The sequence below is a fragment of the Littorina saxatilis genome, unplaced genomic scaffold (assembly GCF_037325665.1).
Source record: "Littorina saxatilis isolate snail1 unplaced genomic scaffold, US_GU_Lsax_2.0 scaffold_555, whole genome shotgun sequence".
In the NCBI taxonomy this organism is placed as follows: Eukaryota; Metazoa; Mollusca; class Gastropoda; order Littorinimorpha; family Littorinidae; genus Littorina; species Littorina saxatilis.
The window spans coordinates 66,642-80,846 of NW_027125972.1; the positions used below are offsets into that span (position 1 = coordinate 66,642).

At 42.6% G+C, this 14,205-nt stretch overlaps 1 protein-coding gene across 1 annotated transcript in view; it reads right to left on the bottom strand.

Moving 5' to 3' along the window:
• Window positions 1-3,657, bottom strand: part of LOC138954418 (NXPE family member 3-like) — a 36,750-nt gene extending 33,093 nt beyond the window's left edge. Inside the window, exon 1 of the mRNA XM_070326274.1 lies at window positions 3,399-3,657. Within this exon, the coding sequence (XP_070182375.1) occupies window positions 3,399-3,469 (71 nt within the window). The 5' untranslated portion in view covers window positions 3,470-3,657. The remainder of the gene's footprint in view (window positions 1-3,398) is intronic.
• Between the last annotated feature and the right edge of the window lie 10,548 nt (window positions 3,658-14,205).

The window sequence follows — 14,205 nt, forward strand, 5'->3', positions numbered from 1 at the left end:
TCACAAGGTTTGGCTCACAATCCAAACAAGTGTGAGCATTCTGCCATTGACTGTGCGGATAATTACATTTTTTTTCGGTTTACCGCAGTAAGCCGAACACAGTGTTGGGGGGAGAGCTTCACCGTGTTCGGCCGACTTCCGGTGAGACGACCCGCAGTCAGTCGACCGAAATTTTGTTCGTGAAACCCGATTACGTCGGATTACTGTGGTTATCTCGGACAACTGCAGTCGGTCGACTGTGTTTCTGGCTTATGAAACTGGCCCCAGGAAAGGAGTGTCAGCATCGACTGGCAAGAACACTGCAGCTGATTTTGTGCAAAGTATCAGGAAAAGACTCAGACAGTCAGGGTTTTCGCAGCAAGCTTCACAACTCATCTGTGCTTCGTGGAGATCTGGCACATCTAGACAGTATGCACACTACATTCAAAAGTGGAAAGTGTATGCTCGCAAAAAGGGCATTGATTCCGTTCATTCGTCTGTGAGTGAAGCTGTTAACTTCTTAGCAGAACTTTTTCAGTCTGGATTGAGTTATAGTGGAATCTGCATAGCCAGATCTGCATTGTCATGCTATTTGAATATTGAAGGATGTGAAAGTTTGGGTGAACATAAACTAGTGAGAAGATTCATCAAGGGTGTGTTCGAGCTTCGGCCTGCTTTTCCCAAGTACAGTGTTACCTGGAATGTAGATATAGTGTTGAACTATTTGGAGAATCTTCAACCTCACAATAAACTTACTCTTAAGGAACTGTCCAGCAAACTTGCAACAATGCTTGTTATTTTGTCTGGCCAACGTTGCCAAACTGTATATAGTCTGTCTTTGGATGATTTAACTATGGAAAATAATCGTTGTGTGTTCAACATAAGTGAAAAGCTGAAACATTCACGGAAAGGTGTACATCAAGAGCCTCTGGAATTTCTTGCTTATCCTCAGAATAGAAGTCTGTGTATAGTCAATGTATTGAAGGAGTATATTAAAAGGACTCAGAGTTTGAGGGGAGATTTAAAGAAACTGTTCATCAGTTACCAGAAGCCTCATGGTGCTGTTTCTAAGGATACTGTGTCACGCTGGATTAGAGACATATTGAACAGAGCAGGTATTGACACATCAGTGTTTGGTGCTCATAGCACGAGGGCTGCTAGTACATCAGCAGCGGCTGCAAGGGGTGTTCCCATTGCTACTATCATGAAGGCTGCAGGCTGGTCTTCAGAGTCAACCTTTGGAAGGTTTTACAAGAAGCCACACACTGTCAACATGGGTCAAAAGTTGTTGGATTCTTTCCTGAAGAAGAACTAAAGTAAGTGTTGGATTGAAGTTTATTCTAACCAAGACTTTATGATGGGACTTTTTTCTGTTGTCTCATGTACACTATTGCTCTAAAAATTCCTTGACATAAACGCTACTGCATGTCGAGGTTAAATTACCACGAGCATGCAAGGCTTACCTGTAAGGTGCAGCTTGCTCTGGATTTATCCGAGATATGGATCAGGAGCGTTTGTGTCAAGTCCCTCCCTTAATTTTCCCTCCCTTTCTTGTCAGTCATGCTTGACCTAGCATTGTTTATATCTGTTAATAGTGTACATTCGTTCTCTGAAGTGTGAGTTCTGCGCATGCGGGCCGTTCTATTACTTGACACAAACGCTCCTGATGCATATCTCGGATAAATCCAGAGCAAGCTGCACCTTACAGGTAAGCCTTGCATGCTCGTGGTAATTTACCGGTGAATGGTCTAACCGTACTGTACCGTACTCACTTTCTTAATTTAGCGATGTATGGTCTAACCGTGCCGTACTGTACTCACTTTCTTAATTTAGCGATGAATGGTCTAACCGTACCGTACCATACTCACTTTCCTAATTTAGCCAAAGAATGGTCTAACCGTGCCGTACTGTACTCACTTTCTTAATTTAGCGATGAATGGTCTAACCGTACCGTACCATACTCACTTTCCTAATAAAACGATGAATGGTCTAGCCGTACCGTACCGCGTACTCACTTTCTTAATTTAGTGATTACCACTGCCTCTCAGACACACAGATTCTCTCACTACATTCAAGACAAATCTCAAAACACACCTCTTTCAGCGCAAGTGATTTCCCCTCCAGCATCTCCCCACCCACCCCATCCCGCCCCACCTCACCCCCTACCTAGCGCCTAAAATAACGTGTATATATATTTTCTGCGCTTTGTGTCAGCACTGTTTGTGTGTGTGTAAATAGTACCGTTGACACGTTTTTATATAGAAGCCTACTGTGGTTCTTGTGCTTAGGCTGTGTATTGGACTGTCATTGTATGCCTGCATTATTAGTTGTCAGTAATTATTACATGTGCTGATTGTTCTCTTTGCCTGCGCGCGTATAGTATGTTGGTTATGTTTGGTCATAGTATGTTTGTTTATGTTTGGTCGTTATCTTGCCTGTGCGTGTATTGTATGTTTGGTCGCTTTCTTTGCCTGTGCATGTATAGTTTGTTGGTTATGTTTGGTCGGTTTCTTTGCCTGTGCGTGTATAGTATGCTTGTCGATGTATGTATTGTAAAGCGCTAAGAGTAGATATTTTTCTAGAATAGCGCTATAAAAGTTTGCATTATTATTATTATTATTATGAATGGTCTAACCATACCGTACCGTACTCACTTTCTTAATTTAGTGATGAATGGTCTAACCGTACCGTACCGTACTCACTTTCTTAATTTAGTGATGAATGGTCTAACCGTACCGTACCGTTTTCACTTTCTTAATTTAGTGATGAATGGTCTAACCGTACCGCGTACTCACTTTCTTAATTTAGTAATGAATGGTCTAACCGTACCGTACCGTACTCTCTTTCTTAATTTAGTGATGAATGGTCTAACTGTACCGTACCGTACTCACTTTCTTAATTTAGCGATGAATGGTCTAACCATACCGTACCGCATACTCACTTTCTTAATTTAGTGATGAATGGTCTAACCGTACCGTACCGTACTCACTTTCTTAATTTAGCGATGAATGGTCTAACCGTACCGTACCACGTGCTCACTTTCTTAATTTAGCGATGAATGGTCTAACCGTACCGTACCGTAGAGTACTCACTTTCTTAATTTAGCGATGAATGGTCTAACCGTACCGAACCGTACTCACTTTCTTAATTTAGCGATGTTAGGTCTAACCGTGCCGTACTCACTTTCTTAATTTAGTGATAAATGGTCTGACCGTACCGTACCGCAATGAATGGTGTAACCGTACTCACTTTCTTAATTTAGCGATGAATGGTCCAATCGTACCGTACCGCGATGAATGGTGTAACCGTACTAACTTTCTTAATTACGCGATGAATGGTCTAACCGTTCCGTACCAATACCATACTCACTTTCTTGATTTAGCGATGAATGGTCTAACCGTACCGTACCGAGTACTCACTTTCCTAATTTAGCGATGAATGGTCTAACCACGCTAGTTATTGGCCATTGCGTGTCTGACAAGGCGGGCATGTTGTTGGTTTTGCTCCAGTGGCTGCAGTTGAGGCCCTTCGACACCGGATGTGAGCAGAACCAGCTGCGGTCGCCATTGCGTGACGTCAGGTTGCAGATTTTGGCGAAGCCAGGAATGGGCGCCAATGGAAAACATAGCGTCTTCTGCAATTACAAACAGGCACAAGCTGCTTGAGGACATCTTCATTTAAAGGACCCCAACGGGCTATTTTTGGTGTCAAAAACGCGTTTATTTGCGTTTTGGCGTGACTTAGGTTAACCAGACATATGCATGCCGTAGGAAATTGTTTTGTCACCTTGCCTCACAGGGTTTAGTTTATTTCGGAATCGTTTAGGCCATAATCCGACGAATTTCGTGGCTGAAGCGAAGCGTTTTCGCGTTCCGATCTGGCGGCCATTGTATCTCGAACGTCCGCGAGAGTACGGAAGTGGTGAATTCTGGGTAAAATGTTCGATGACAAGATACAAGATACAAGAAATGACGTCAGAAGCCGTATTCATAGAAGAAACTTTAGCTGCTCAACCTTACAGTTTTGAGCCTGGGAGTTAAAATCAAGGGTTTGCGCGCCCCGTGATTTGTAATAATTTTTTTTACACTGAATCACGTTAATCCCGATATCTTCTTGTCATCCCAAAAGTCAAGGCACAAAAACAAAATCCCTTGACTTTTGGGGTAGCGCGACTCCGTTGATTTTGTTTTCTTTCTCCATATCATTACTAGATTGTCCCGTCGCTGGGAAATTCGGATCACTTCCTCCCAGTGGAAAGCTAGCAGCAACAGAGTCGCGATACCCCAAAGTCAAGGGAGATCTATGGGATTTTTCTTCCTTTTCTTTATTGTCCCATCGCTGGGAAATTTGGGTCGCTTCCTTCGAGTGAAAAGCTAGAAACAACAGGGTCGCGCAACCCGAAAGTCAGTGAATCTATAAGATTTTTTTTCTCCATTTCTTTATTGTCCCATCACATTCCAAAACTTGGACACATACCAAAACTTGGACACATGACGATATTACCACGTCTTTGACACATACCACAACTTGGTCACATACCACAACTTGGACACATACCACATCTTGGACACGTACATACCAGACCACATCTTATACGCATACCACAACTTGGACACATACCATAACTTGGACACATTACCATACGGATACCAGTAAGTTCGTCACACGGTAGATTCGTCACCGGTCCCCGGTAACTTCGCCACAGTAACTTCGCTACAGTACTAATAGTGTGATTTACACGATATATTATGATCAATAGTCAAAATTTGATGATGCAGTGTCTCATATTGAGAATATTTGACCAGTTAGATTCCTACCCAATTCATTGCTTCCTTTTTTGAAGATACATTTTCTTGTTTAAAAAACTACAACTGCTGGAAATGTGAGCTTGGCATGCTTTTGTCTTCTAGTTCTAGATTCGTTTGTGTTCTCTATCTGTCTTTGCAGTTTTCCCTGCTGTTTTTTATGGCAATTACATGGATTTTGACTTTAGCAGTATTATTTATATAAAATATTTGTGAACTGTTAGTAAGAAAGTGTGCTTCAGTTGAATGACACATGTTTTGTATGCTTCACTTGTATGTCAGAATTGATGGTACCTCAGTGATTTGAAAATAAAGTTGTTTTGGTGTGGACATTTGGATAATTTTGTTTGAGATTCATCTCTCTCTCTCTCTCTCTCTCTCTCTCTCTCTCTCTCTCTCTCTCTCTCTCTCTTTCTCTTTCTCTCTCTCTCTCTCTCTCTCTCTCTCTCTCTCACACACACACACACAAACACACACACACTCTCTCTCTCTCTCTCTCTCTCTCTCTCTCTCTCTCTCTCTCTCTCTCTCTCTCTCTCTCTCTCTCCCCCTCTAGCTTTTTGTCATTAAAAATGTGAATCTTGAATCTCTCCCACAAATCAAACATCTGAAAGCATAAGCTCTAAGCATAAACACCCGCCCACCGGCCCTGCCGGTAACTTCGTCACCCGTGACGAATCTACCGTGTGGCGAACTTACAGTCATGGGTGAAACTGATCAGAATTGAAAATAAGGAAAATGAGGCCGGGGTCCAGGGGCCACATAGGCACTGGTGGGGTGCAGGGGCAACGCCTTCCTAGGGGGCCCAGGGGGGCGAAGCCACCCGGAAGAAAACAAAAAATCAGGCTTTTAAGGGTAACAGTAGGCGTATCCTGGTATCTCAAACACACAAATTTGCACATTAAACAATGGTAACAAATGCCAAGCTATAGTCCGAAAATTCGCGCACCCAGTGAAACAAAGACTCAGCGATGTCCGGTCACTGTGTTAGGGGAAATACGGATCGGATCGCAGGCGAAAAAAAAAATAAAAAAAATTTAAAGATTTTCAAAATCCTTATTTGACCAATTTCATTTGGCGGATTTCCGCCCTGAGACGGAAAAGTTTCACCCATACCATAGCTTGGACACATACCACAACTTGGACACATACCACAACTTGGACACATACCTCATCTTGGACACATACCACAACTTGGACACATACCACTACTTAAACACATACCACAACTTGGACACATTCCACATCTTGGACACATACCACATCTTGGACACATACCACATCTTGGACACATACCACTACTTAAACACATACCACAACTTGGACACATTCCACATCTTGGACACATACCACATCTTGGACACATACCACATCTTGAACACATTCCACATCTTGGACACATACCACAACTTGGACACATACCATAACTTGGACACATTACCACATCTTGGACACATACCACAACTTGGACACATACCACATCTTGGACACATACCACATCTTGGACACATTCCACATCTTGGACACATACCACAACTTGAACACATTCCACATCTTGGACACATGCCACAACTTGGACGCATACCACAACTTGGACACATACCACAACTTGGACACATACCACAACTTGGACACATTACCACATCTTAGACACATACCACAACTTGGACACATACCACATCTTGGACACATACCACAACTTGGACACATACCACATCTTGGACACATTCCACATCTTGGACACATACCACAACTTGAACACATTCCACATCTTGGACACATACCACAACTTGGACGCATACCACAACTTGGACACATACCACAACTTGGACACATTCCACATCTTGGACATTTACCACAACATTGCACATATTGGACACATACCACAACTTGGACACATACGACAACTTGGACACATTCCACAACTTAGAAATTTCCACAACTTGGACCACAAGCGCGACTCTGTTGTTGCTAACTTTTCACTGGGAGGAAGCGATCCGAATTCGCCAGCGATGAAGGAAAATAACGAAATGGAAAAAGAAAGAAAAACAAATCTAATGGATGCCTTGACTTTGGGGTAGCGCGACTCTGTTGCTGCTAGCTTTCCACTGGGAGGAAGCGATCCGAATTTCTCAGCGATGGGACAATAGGCTGAATAGAGAAAAACAATTTTTTTTTTACAAATCGCGGATTTAGGTTCGACGTAATTTGTACAATATTTTTACATTTTTACAAACCACGGGTTAACAGCTCAGTTGGAGGTTTAATTGGTGCCAGTGTGTAGGCATGCAGGCTGGGGGATTGGCTTAGGAGCGAGCAGATAGCTGTATCGTTATCAGCGTCTGTTACTGGAGATCGTTCTTACAGCGGCGTCCGAGTTGAGACGGAAGTGTCCCACCTATTTGGGTTGATAATCGGGGATTAATGTAGAATTGTATCCTCTTAGTCAGGTTTGAGGCACAAAGTGTACGAGGAAAAAACATTATCTCTCAAGGGTGGAAGTAAAATGTCTGCCAGACTCAACAAATAGATTAGGCAGCCCATGATCACTGTTGTGATTGAAGTTGAAGTTCTATCGGATTTGTTGTTGACTATGTTGTTGAAGACGTATTATTATGTTCTCGAATTTAAGTTGATGTTGTTGTTGTCGTCGTCGTAGGTGAAATCAAGGTTGTAACGTGTCAAATCAATCGTGTTCCACCTACAGTATCAGTGTAAAGCAGTTGTTGTTGACATTGTAGCCTAGTTGTTCTTGGTTTTCGAGTTGTTGTCAGTGTCATTGTCGTCGTTGTACGGTTGTTACCCAGTCGGATAGAAACAAATAAAAACTCAAGCCTGAGTCTTTTTTTTTGCAACTCCGAACATTCGGCAGCAGCACACTCTCTCGGCATGATGTCGGGAGCACGCGCGCATCCAAAGCTGCAGCAAAGACGCACACCGAGCGTTGCTACTTTCGCTTCTGGTTCCCCCTTGTGACGTCACAGCCAAGGGCTTGCCGCCGCGGGGAATTTGAAGTCTCGCGTAGCAGACGAATTTGGTCGCTTTTTGAGCATGCATTTTGTGTAAAATTAGACTGATGCAGCACAAAACCTGAGATTTACTGATTGGTTTTTGTATCTGTAGATGCTCACCTATATCCTCAAATCAACCCCAACTGCTTTATCTGACCTTAAAAAGAGCCTGTTATGGTCCTTTAAGGGGTTACTTGTGTGTTCAAATCGCTCGACAAATACATTACACATTTTGTGCACAGGTTCCTCTGAGCAATATGGACACATCTGTGCAAAGAAAAAAGGTGGTTGCCTTATTAACCTTTTGTTTAATAATTTTTTTACTGGGGGTTGTCAAGTACGATTTTGCGAAAAAACACTGCGATTCTTAACGTCATTCTAACTGACATGTTTAGCTCTACAAATGATAAATGAAACATTACTTTGTGTAGATAAATGAATGAAGAGTATCACTTTATCTTAATACGGCACTCATCAACGTGCATTTTCAGAAAATGATCGAGGTTTCTCGAGGGCGTACACATACAATTATCACTCATTTAGTAGTAAGAACGTTATTTAAAAAAATTTGCTCGACAGATCATAACTAAATTTGAACACAGTTAACTGTATAGGCCTACAGATACAATACCTGTAAACAAAATAAGTTGTTGCCTTATGGTCAACTTCACATTTATTCCCGCACCCCCATATCTTGATTGACAAAAATGATTAAAAACAATAATTTGGGAACCCTGTATGTCAGTTGGTAGAGCACTAGACTTGTAATCCATAAATTTGAATCAGGGGGAAGGGTTGGGGGTCGGAACATTTGTGTGCAAAGTTTCATAACGATCTGTCCAGAAGATTTCTCTGAATCGCACATCGCACACCACACACATTTTGTTATTTTTGCAATTTTCACAAAGAAGTTTCACGAGTATTTGATACGAAAGCGTGGAAACCACTAGCTTTGCTTCTATGGCGTTTCCGGTCACCAATTCGTGGAGACGACGAGCCGTAAAGGTAAGAAAATATTTTACTGTCTGTTCAGGGTAAGGTGTAACGTCTGACACATAATTCTTCTCCCAACGAATTGAATTAGCTTTTAATAACTGCTTGCTACTTTTGAAGGCAAATTTGATGGAAGAAAAATACGATTCTCTAGCCAGTTTTTGTCCCGCGCGATTTTAGTGACCAAATGTGGAGAAATCACTTATCTCGGACATGGTTCTGTTAATGTCCGTGTTACGATTCAGGAGGAGACATTTATGTCCTTGTAAATATTGTAGCCAAAGCTAAAAATATGCATTTGGGTTAGCAGGGGGAAGGACTATTTTCATGAGATTGTTTTAACACCCCCCCCCCCTTCCGAACAACAACAACAAAAAATCGAAGATTAATTTTTTTTAATTGGGATTTTGCTAGGATTTTACGTACAACTAATTACCTTTTTCGATTTAATTTTAATTGAGAACCTTATTGCCTATCTTGGATTTTACTTTCTAATCTGAATATTTTCTGTTCTTTTTGCCAGCTCTTCGTCCACGGAGATCAAATCCACATGTGAAGTTGAAGACCTCAACAAATGCAGAGAACTTAGAAGTGCAAAAAGTACAGAAAGAGGGTAGAGGAGACCAACCCTGGACTTCATGCTGAGAAGCAACAACAGAGCGTCATCCAAAGCCAACTGTATCGCCGGAAGTTAAAGGAGCCAGGGAATGAGGAAGCGCTGCTGCGTATCCGTGAGAAGACCAGCTAGGCTGCGAGTTCAGAAGATGAGGTAAGCTACAGTCTCTGTTAGTGGCAAACATTTTTCCCCCTTGCTCACTAGCTTGAGCATAGCGCAATCCCTGTATTTGCATAAAAATTTAAATCCTGTTTTGATTTTGATTTTATGTTTGTTTTGTTTATCAGAGCCAAGCGTAAAGCCGCAAAAGAAGCAGCTGCATGCCTTCTACCTGCTACTGCTAGTGAACCTCCACCTCCGCAGACCAGGGGCCAGTTTCATAAGATAGCAGTCGATGGACTGTGGTTGATCACCGTGTCACCGAAAAGCGCGTTTCATGAGCGAATCACCGTCACCCGCGGACAACCGCAGTCGACCGACTGTACAGTAATCCGAATGGCCAAGTCGAGGGCTAAATTTAGCAACATTACCACTTCCGTTTGCTCATTCGCACGTGGAAATGGCCGATTTCGAAGAAAAAACAAGTCTCGGCCCGCTCAAAATAACAATGACCGAGACTTTCAGTAATTCCTTCGCGTGACGTCAAACCCTCTTACGCCATAATGTGACGTCTTCAAGACATAACCCTGACTTGTCTCCTGGATTACTGCGTCATGATAGATACATTTCGAAGAACAATCACAAGGTTTGGCTCACAATCCAAAAAAGTGTGAGCATTCTGCCATTGACTGTGCGGATAATTACATTTATTTTCGGTTTACCGCAGTAAGCCGAACACAGTGTTGGGGGGAGAGCATCACCGTGTTTGGCCGCCTTCCGGTGAGACGACCAGGGCCCGGTAATATGTAGCTAGTCATCGGTCGGCTGACCGTGAAACTGACGGTGGGTCGACGTTGAACCGCAAAAGTCAGTAATATGAGCGCGAACAACTGCCGGTCCAACTGAAAACAGTCGCCCGACTGCGGTTGGGCTTACAGGCACCTTTTTCGGTCGATCGACCGCAGTGTCTCTACTTGTTTTAACTTTCTGAGCGTGTTTTTAATCCAAACATATCATATCTATATGTTTTTAGAATCAGGAACCAACAAGGAATAAGATGAAAGTGTTTTTAAATTGATTCCGATAATTTTATTTTGATAATAATTTTTTTATATTTAATTTTCAGAGCTTGTTTTTAATTCAAATATAACATATTTATATGTTTTTGGAATCAGCAAATGATGGAGAATAAGATGAACGTAAATTTGGATCGTTTTATAAAAACAATATTTTTTTTTACATTTTTCAGATTTTTAATGATCAAATTTTCTCACCCTGTCCTTTACCACCCAAAAAAAATTAAAAAAATTAGAGTTTGGAAAAAAAAAGTTTAGGGTCGGCGCCGAAATTTAGATACCGATACCGCCAAAACAGGACCGATGTTTACATCGGAAGTTGTAATGTTCTAAAAATACCACTGAGCGGCTGACTGTCTAGTCAGCCGACTGTCAGTGCTACCGCGCTGCACATATTACCCGTCAAAACACGGCCGGTCAGCAGACTGCAGTCAACTGACTTGACAGTCAGTCGACTGTGGTTGCTCGACCGTCCAAAATACGCTGTTCATATTACCGGCCCCAGGGGCCAGTTTCATAAGCCAGAAACACAGTCGACCAACTGCAGTTGTCCGAGAGAACCACAGTAATCCGACGTCATCGGGTTTCACGAACAAAATTTCAGTCGGCCGACTGCGGGTCGTCTCACCGGAAGTCGACCAAACACGGCGATGCTCTCCCCCCAACACTGTGTTCGGCTTACTGCGGTAAACCGAAAATAAATGTAATTATCCGCACAGTCAATGGCAGAATGCTCACACTTTTTTGGATTGTGAGCCAAACCTTGTGATTGTTCTTCGAAATTTATCTATCATGACGCAGTAATCCAGGAGACAAGTCAGGGTTATGTCTTGAAGACGTCACATTATGGCGTAAGAGGGTTAGACGTCACGCGAAGCAATTACTGAAAGTCTCGATCATTGTTATTTTGAGCGGGCCGAGACTAGTTTTTTCTTCGAAATCGGCCATTTCCACGTGCGAATGAGCAAACGGAAGTGGTAATGTTGCTAAATTTAGCCTTCGACTTGGCCATTCGGATTACTGTACAGTCGGTCGACTGCGGTTGTCCGCGGGTGACGGTGATTCGCTCATGAAACGCGCTTTTCGGTGACCCGGCGATCAACCACAGTCGATCGACTGGGCAGTCGATCGACTGTCAGTCGGTTCACTGCTATCTTATGAAACTGGCCCCTGATCTAAGAGAGAGAGAGAGAGAGAAAGAGAGAGAGAGAGAGAGAGAGAGAGAGAGAGAGAGAGAGAGAGAGAGAGAGAGACTCTGGGCTTGCCGTGACTGACTTTTGTAACTGAGACCAAGACTTTGCCAACACAAATGAAGAGACTGGACAATGACGCTACGAACATATGACGAATGACATGACGTCAAAACTAAAGACGTGATGAGGACAGATGAATCAAAGTTTCGACAGCCCAGACGAGAAGGGTCCTCGATAGCTCAAATGGAATCTACTTTTGTCCGCTGTTTTTAACGACTCCTTTCAAGTTTGCTTTTTCAAAAATACCCTATGACACGACTCGAGTGGCAAAGAACAAACCCTGTAATTCCCGTCTCGGTCGGTGAAGCCGTTTCGGAGGCTTTTGTCATCGTACCGAGACAGACAAACACACACACAGAAACCAGCTTGATGAGTTAGATACACAGGAGCTTGTATCCAACCGCTGGTCGATCATTATTTACTCCTGCATGCTTACCCTTACTACTACTATTCACTACTAGTGAATAGTAGTTGTAAGGTACAGTAAGGATGAAGGAGTAAATAATGATCGACCGGCGCTTTGATAAAAGCTCATGTGGTTAGATACAGGCTTCATGAAGCATAATTACCTTTCACAGGTTTTCTTCATTGTAAGCATATTTTCAGCGACAAACACCATAAACTGTTCATATTTGGAATCAGCAAATGATAAGGAACAGAGAAATGAAAATAAACAATAAAGAAAGTAGCTATTTAACGGTTTTTTTTCATTTTAAGCCAATCTTTAAATCAAATACAAAACTATATATTTTCGGATACAGGAGGCATTACATAATACGATGGTGTCACTTTGTGACTAAAATATCGACTTTTAAGAAATCGACAAATTTGGCTAACTTTGAGTGAACATTTCATAAACAAATTGTTAAGATACCAAGCTGAAATGCAATTCCATAGTCCGCACTTAGTCGAAGATCATAAAGCGAAAATTTCAAACAAATTGATAAAAAACTGTAGCCTTGAAAGTGCCGCCTCAACTTTCACAAACGGTCAAATATGACGTCATCAAATAGCCCTATTAAAAATAGGAAAAAAGCGACACAAGAAAATGCCCTCAGAAATGTATGCATCAATTTTCAAGAAAATCTGTCGGGTAGTTTCTGAGAAATGCTTGTCACACACACACGCACACACGCACACACACACATACATCGGCAGACAGACCTCACTCTCCGTCAATGTTAAGACATTCAGTCATTACTTGACTGAATGTAAAAAACGACATCACGACTGTACTGCGCCACTACCCTGCTGCGCTTGTTTTGTGCAGTTCAAAATAAGCATTGCGAGAGCGTGCAGCTTCCCGACCTAGCAGATCCCACCCCGACTAAACCACGCTCATAGAGATCCTCCCACGTTTGGCCCATGATTGGCCACGCTCTCTGACACTTTTCCATCGTAGTAGAAGCGGCGTCTATGTGTGGCTGGGGTGTAACAAACTCGCCGAAAAAAAGCGGAAAAACAAGTCAAGAGCCGTTACGGATCAACAGCTATGAAACTGTCCCGGACGTTGGTCACTAAGAACAGGGTCAGACGAATGAAACTTCATCATGATGTACTGTCTTTTTACACTGTTTCAATATTTGACCATACGAATTCCAAAAGACTCGGAATTGAGACAAGGGTGTGTGTGTGTGTGTGTGTGGGGGGGGGGGTGAGCGCGTTTGTGTGTGTGTTTGTGTGTGTGTCTGTATGTGTGTATAATGTGTGTGTGTGTGGGAATGGGTGTGTGTGAGTGTGTTTCAGTGTGTGTGTGTGTGTGTGTGTTTCAGTGTGTGTTTGTGTGTATGTGTGTGGGGGGAATGGGTGTGTGTGTGTGTGTGTGCGTCTGTGTGCGTGTGTGTGCGTGTGTGTGTGTTTGTGTGTGTGTGTGTGTTTGTGTGTGTGTGTGTGTGCGTGTGTGTGTTTGTGTGTGTGTGTGCGTGTGTGTGTGTGTGTTTGTGTGTGTGTGTGCGTATGGGGGGAATGGGTGTGTGTGTGTGTGTGTGTGTGTGTGTGTGCCTGTGTCTTTATGTGTGTCTTTGTCTCTGCGTGTCTGTGTCTGTGTCTGTTTGTATGCGTAGAGCGATTTCCAGAATATTACTGACCAAATCTTTATGAAAGTTTGACATGTGAATTCTTCCAGATGGTATTTACCCAAGACGTGTTTTTTTGTTTTTGTTTGTTTGTGTGTTGTTGTTGTTGTTGTTGTTGTTTTTGTTGTTGTTGGTGGTGGTGGTGTTGGTGTTGTTGTTCAACGTAACTTACGCTTTTCAGAGCATCTTATGAACGAAGTCTAACAAGACAAAATCTAAGAACCTTTTATATCTATAGACATGTTCAACGGACATTTCTTCGTCTGGTGTCACCGTGTGTGTACCTGTGTCTGTGTGT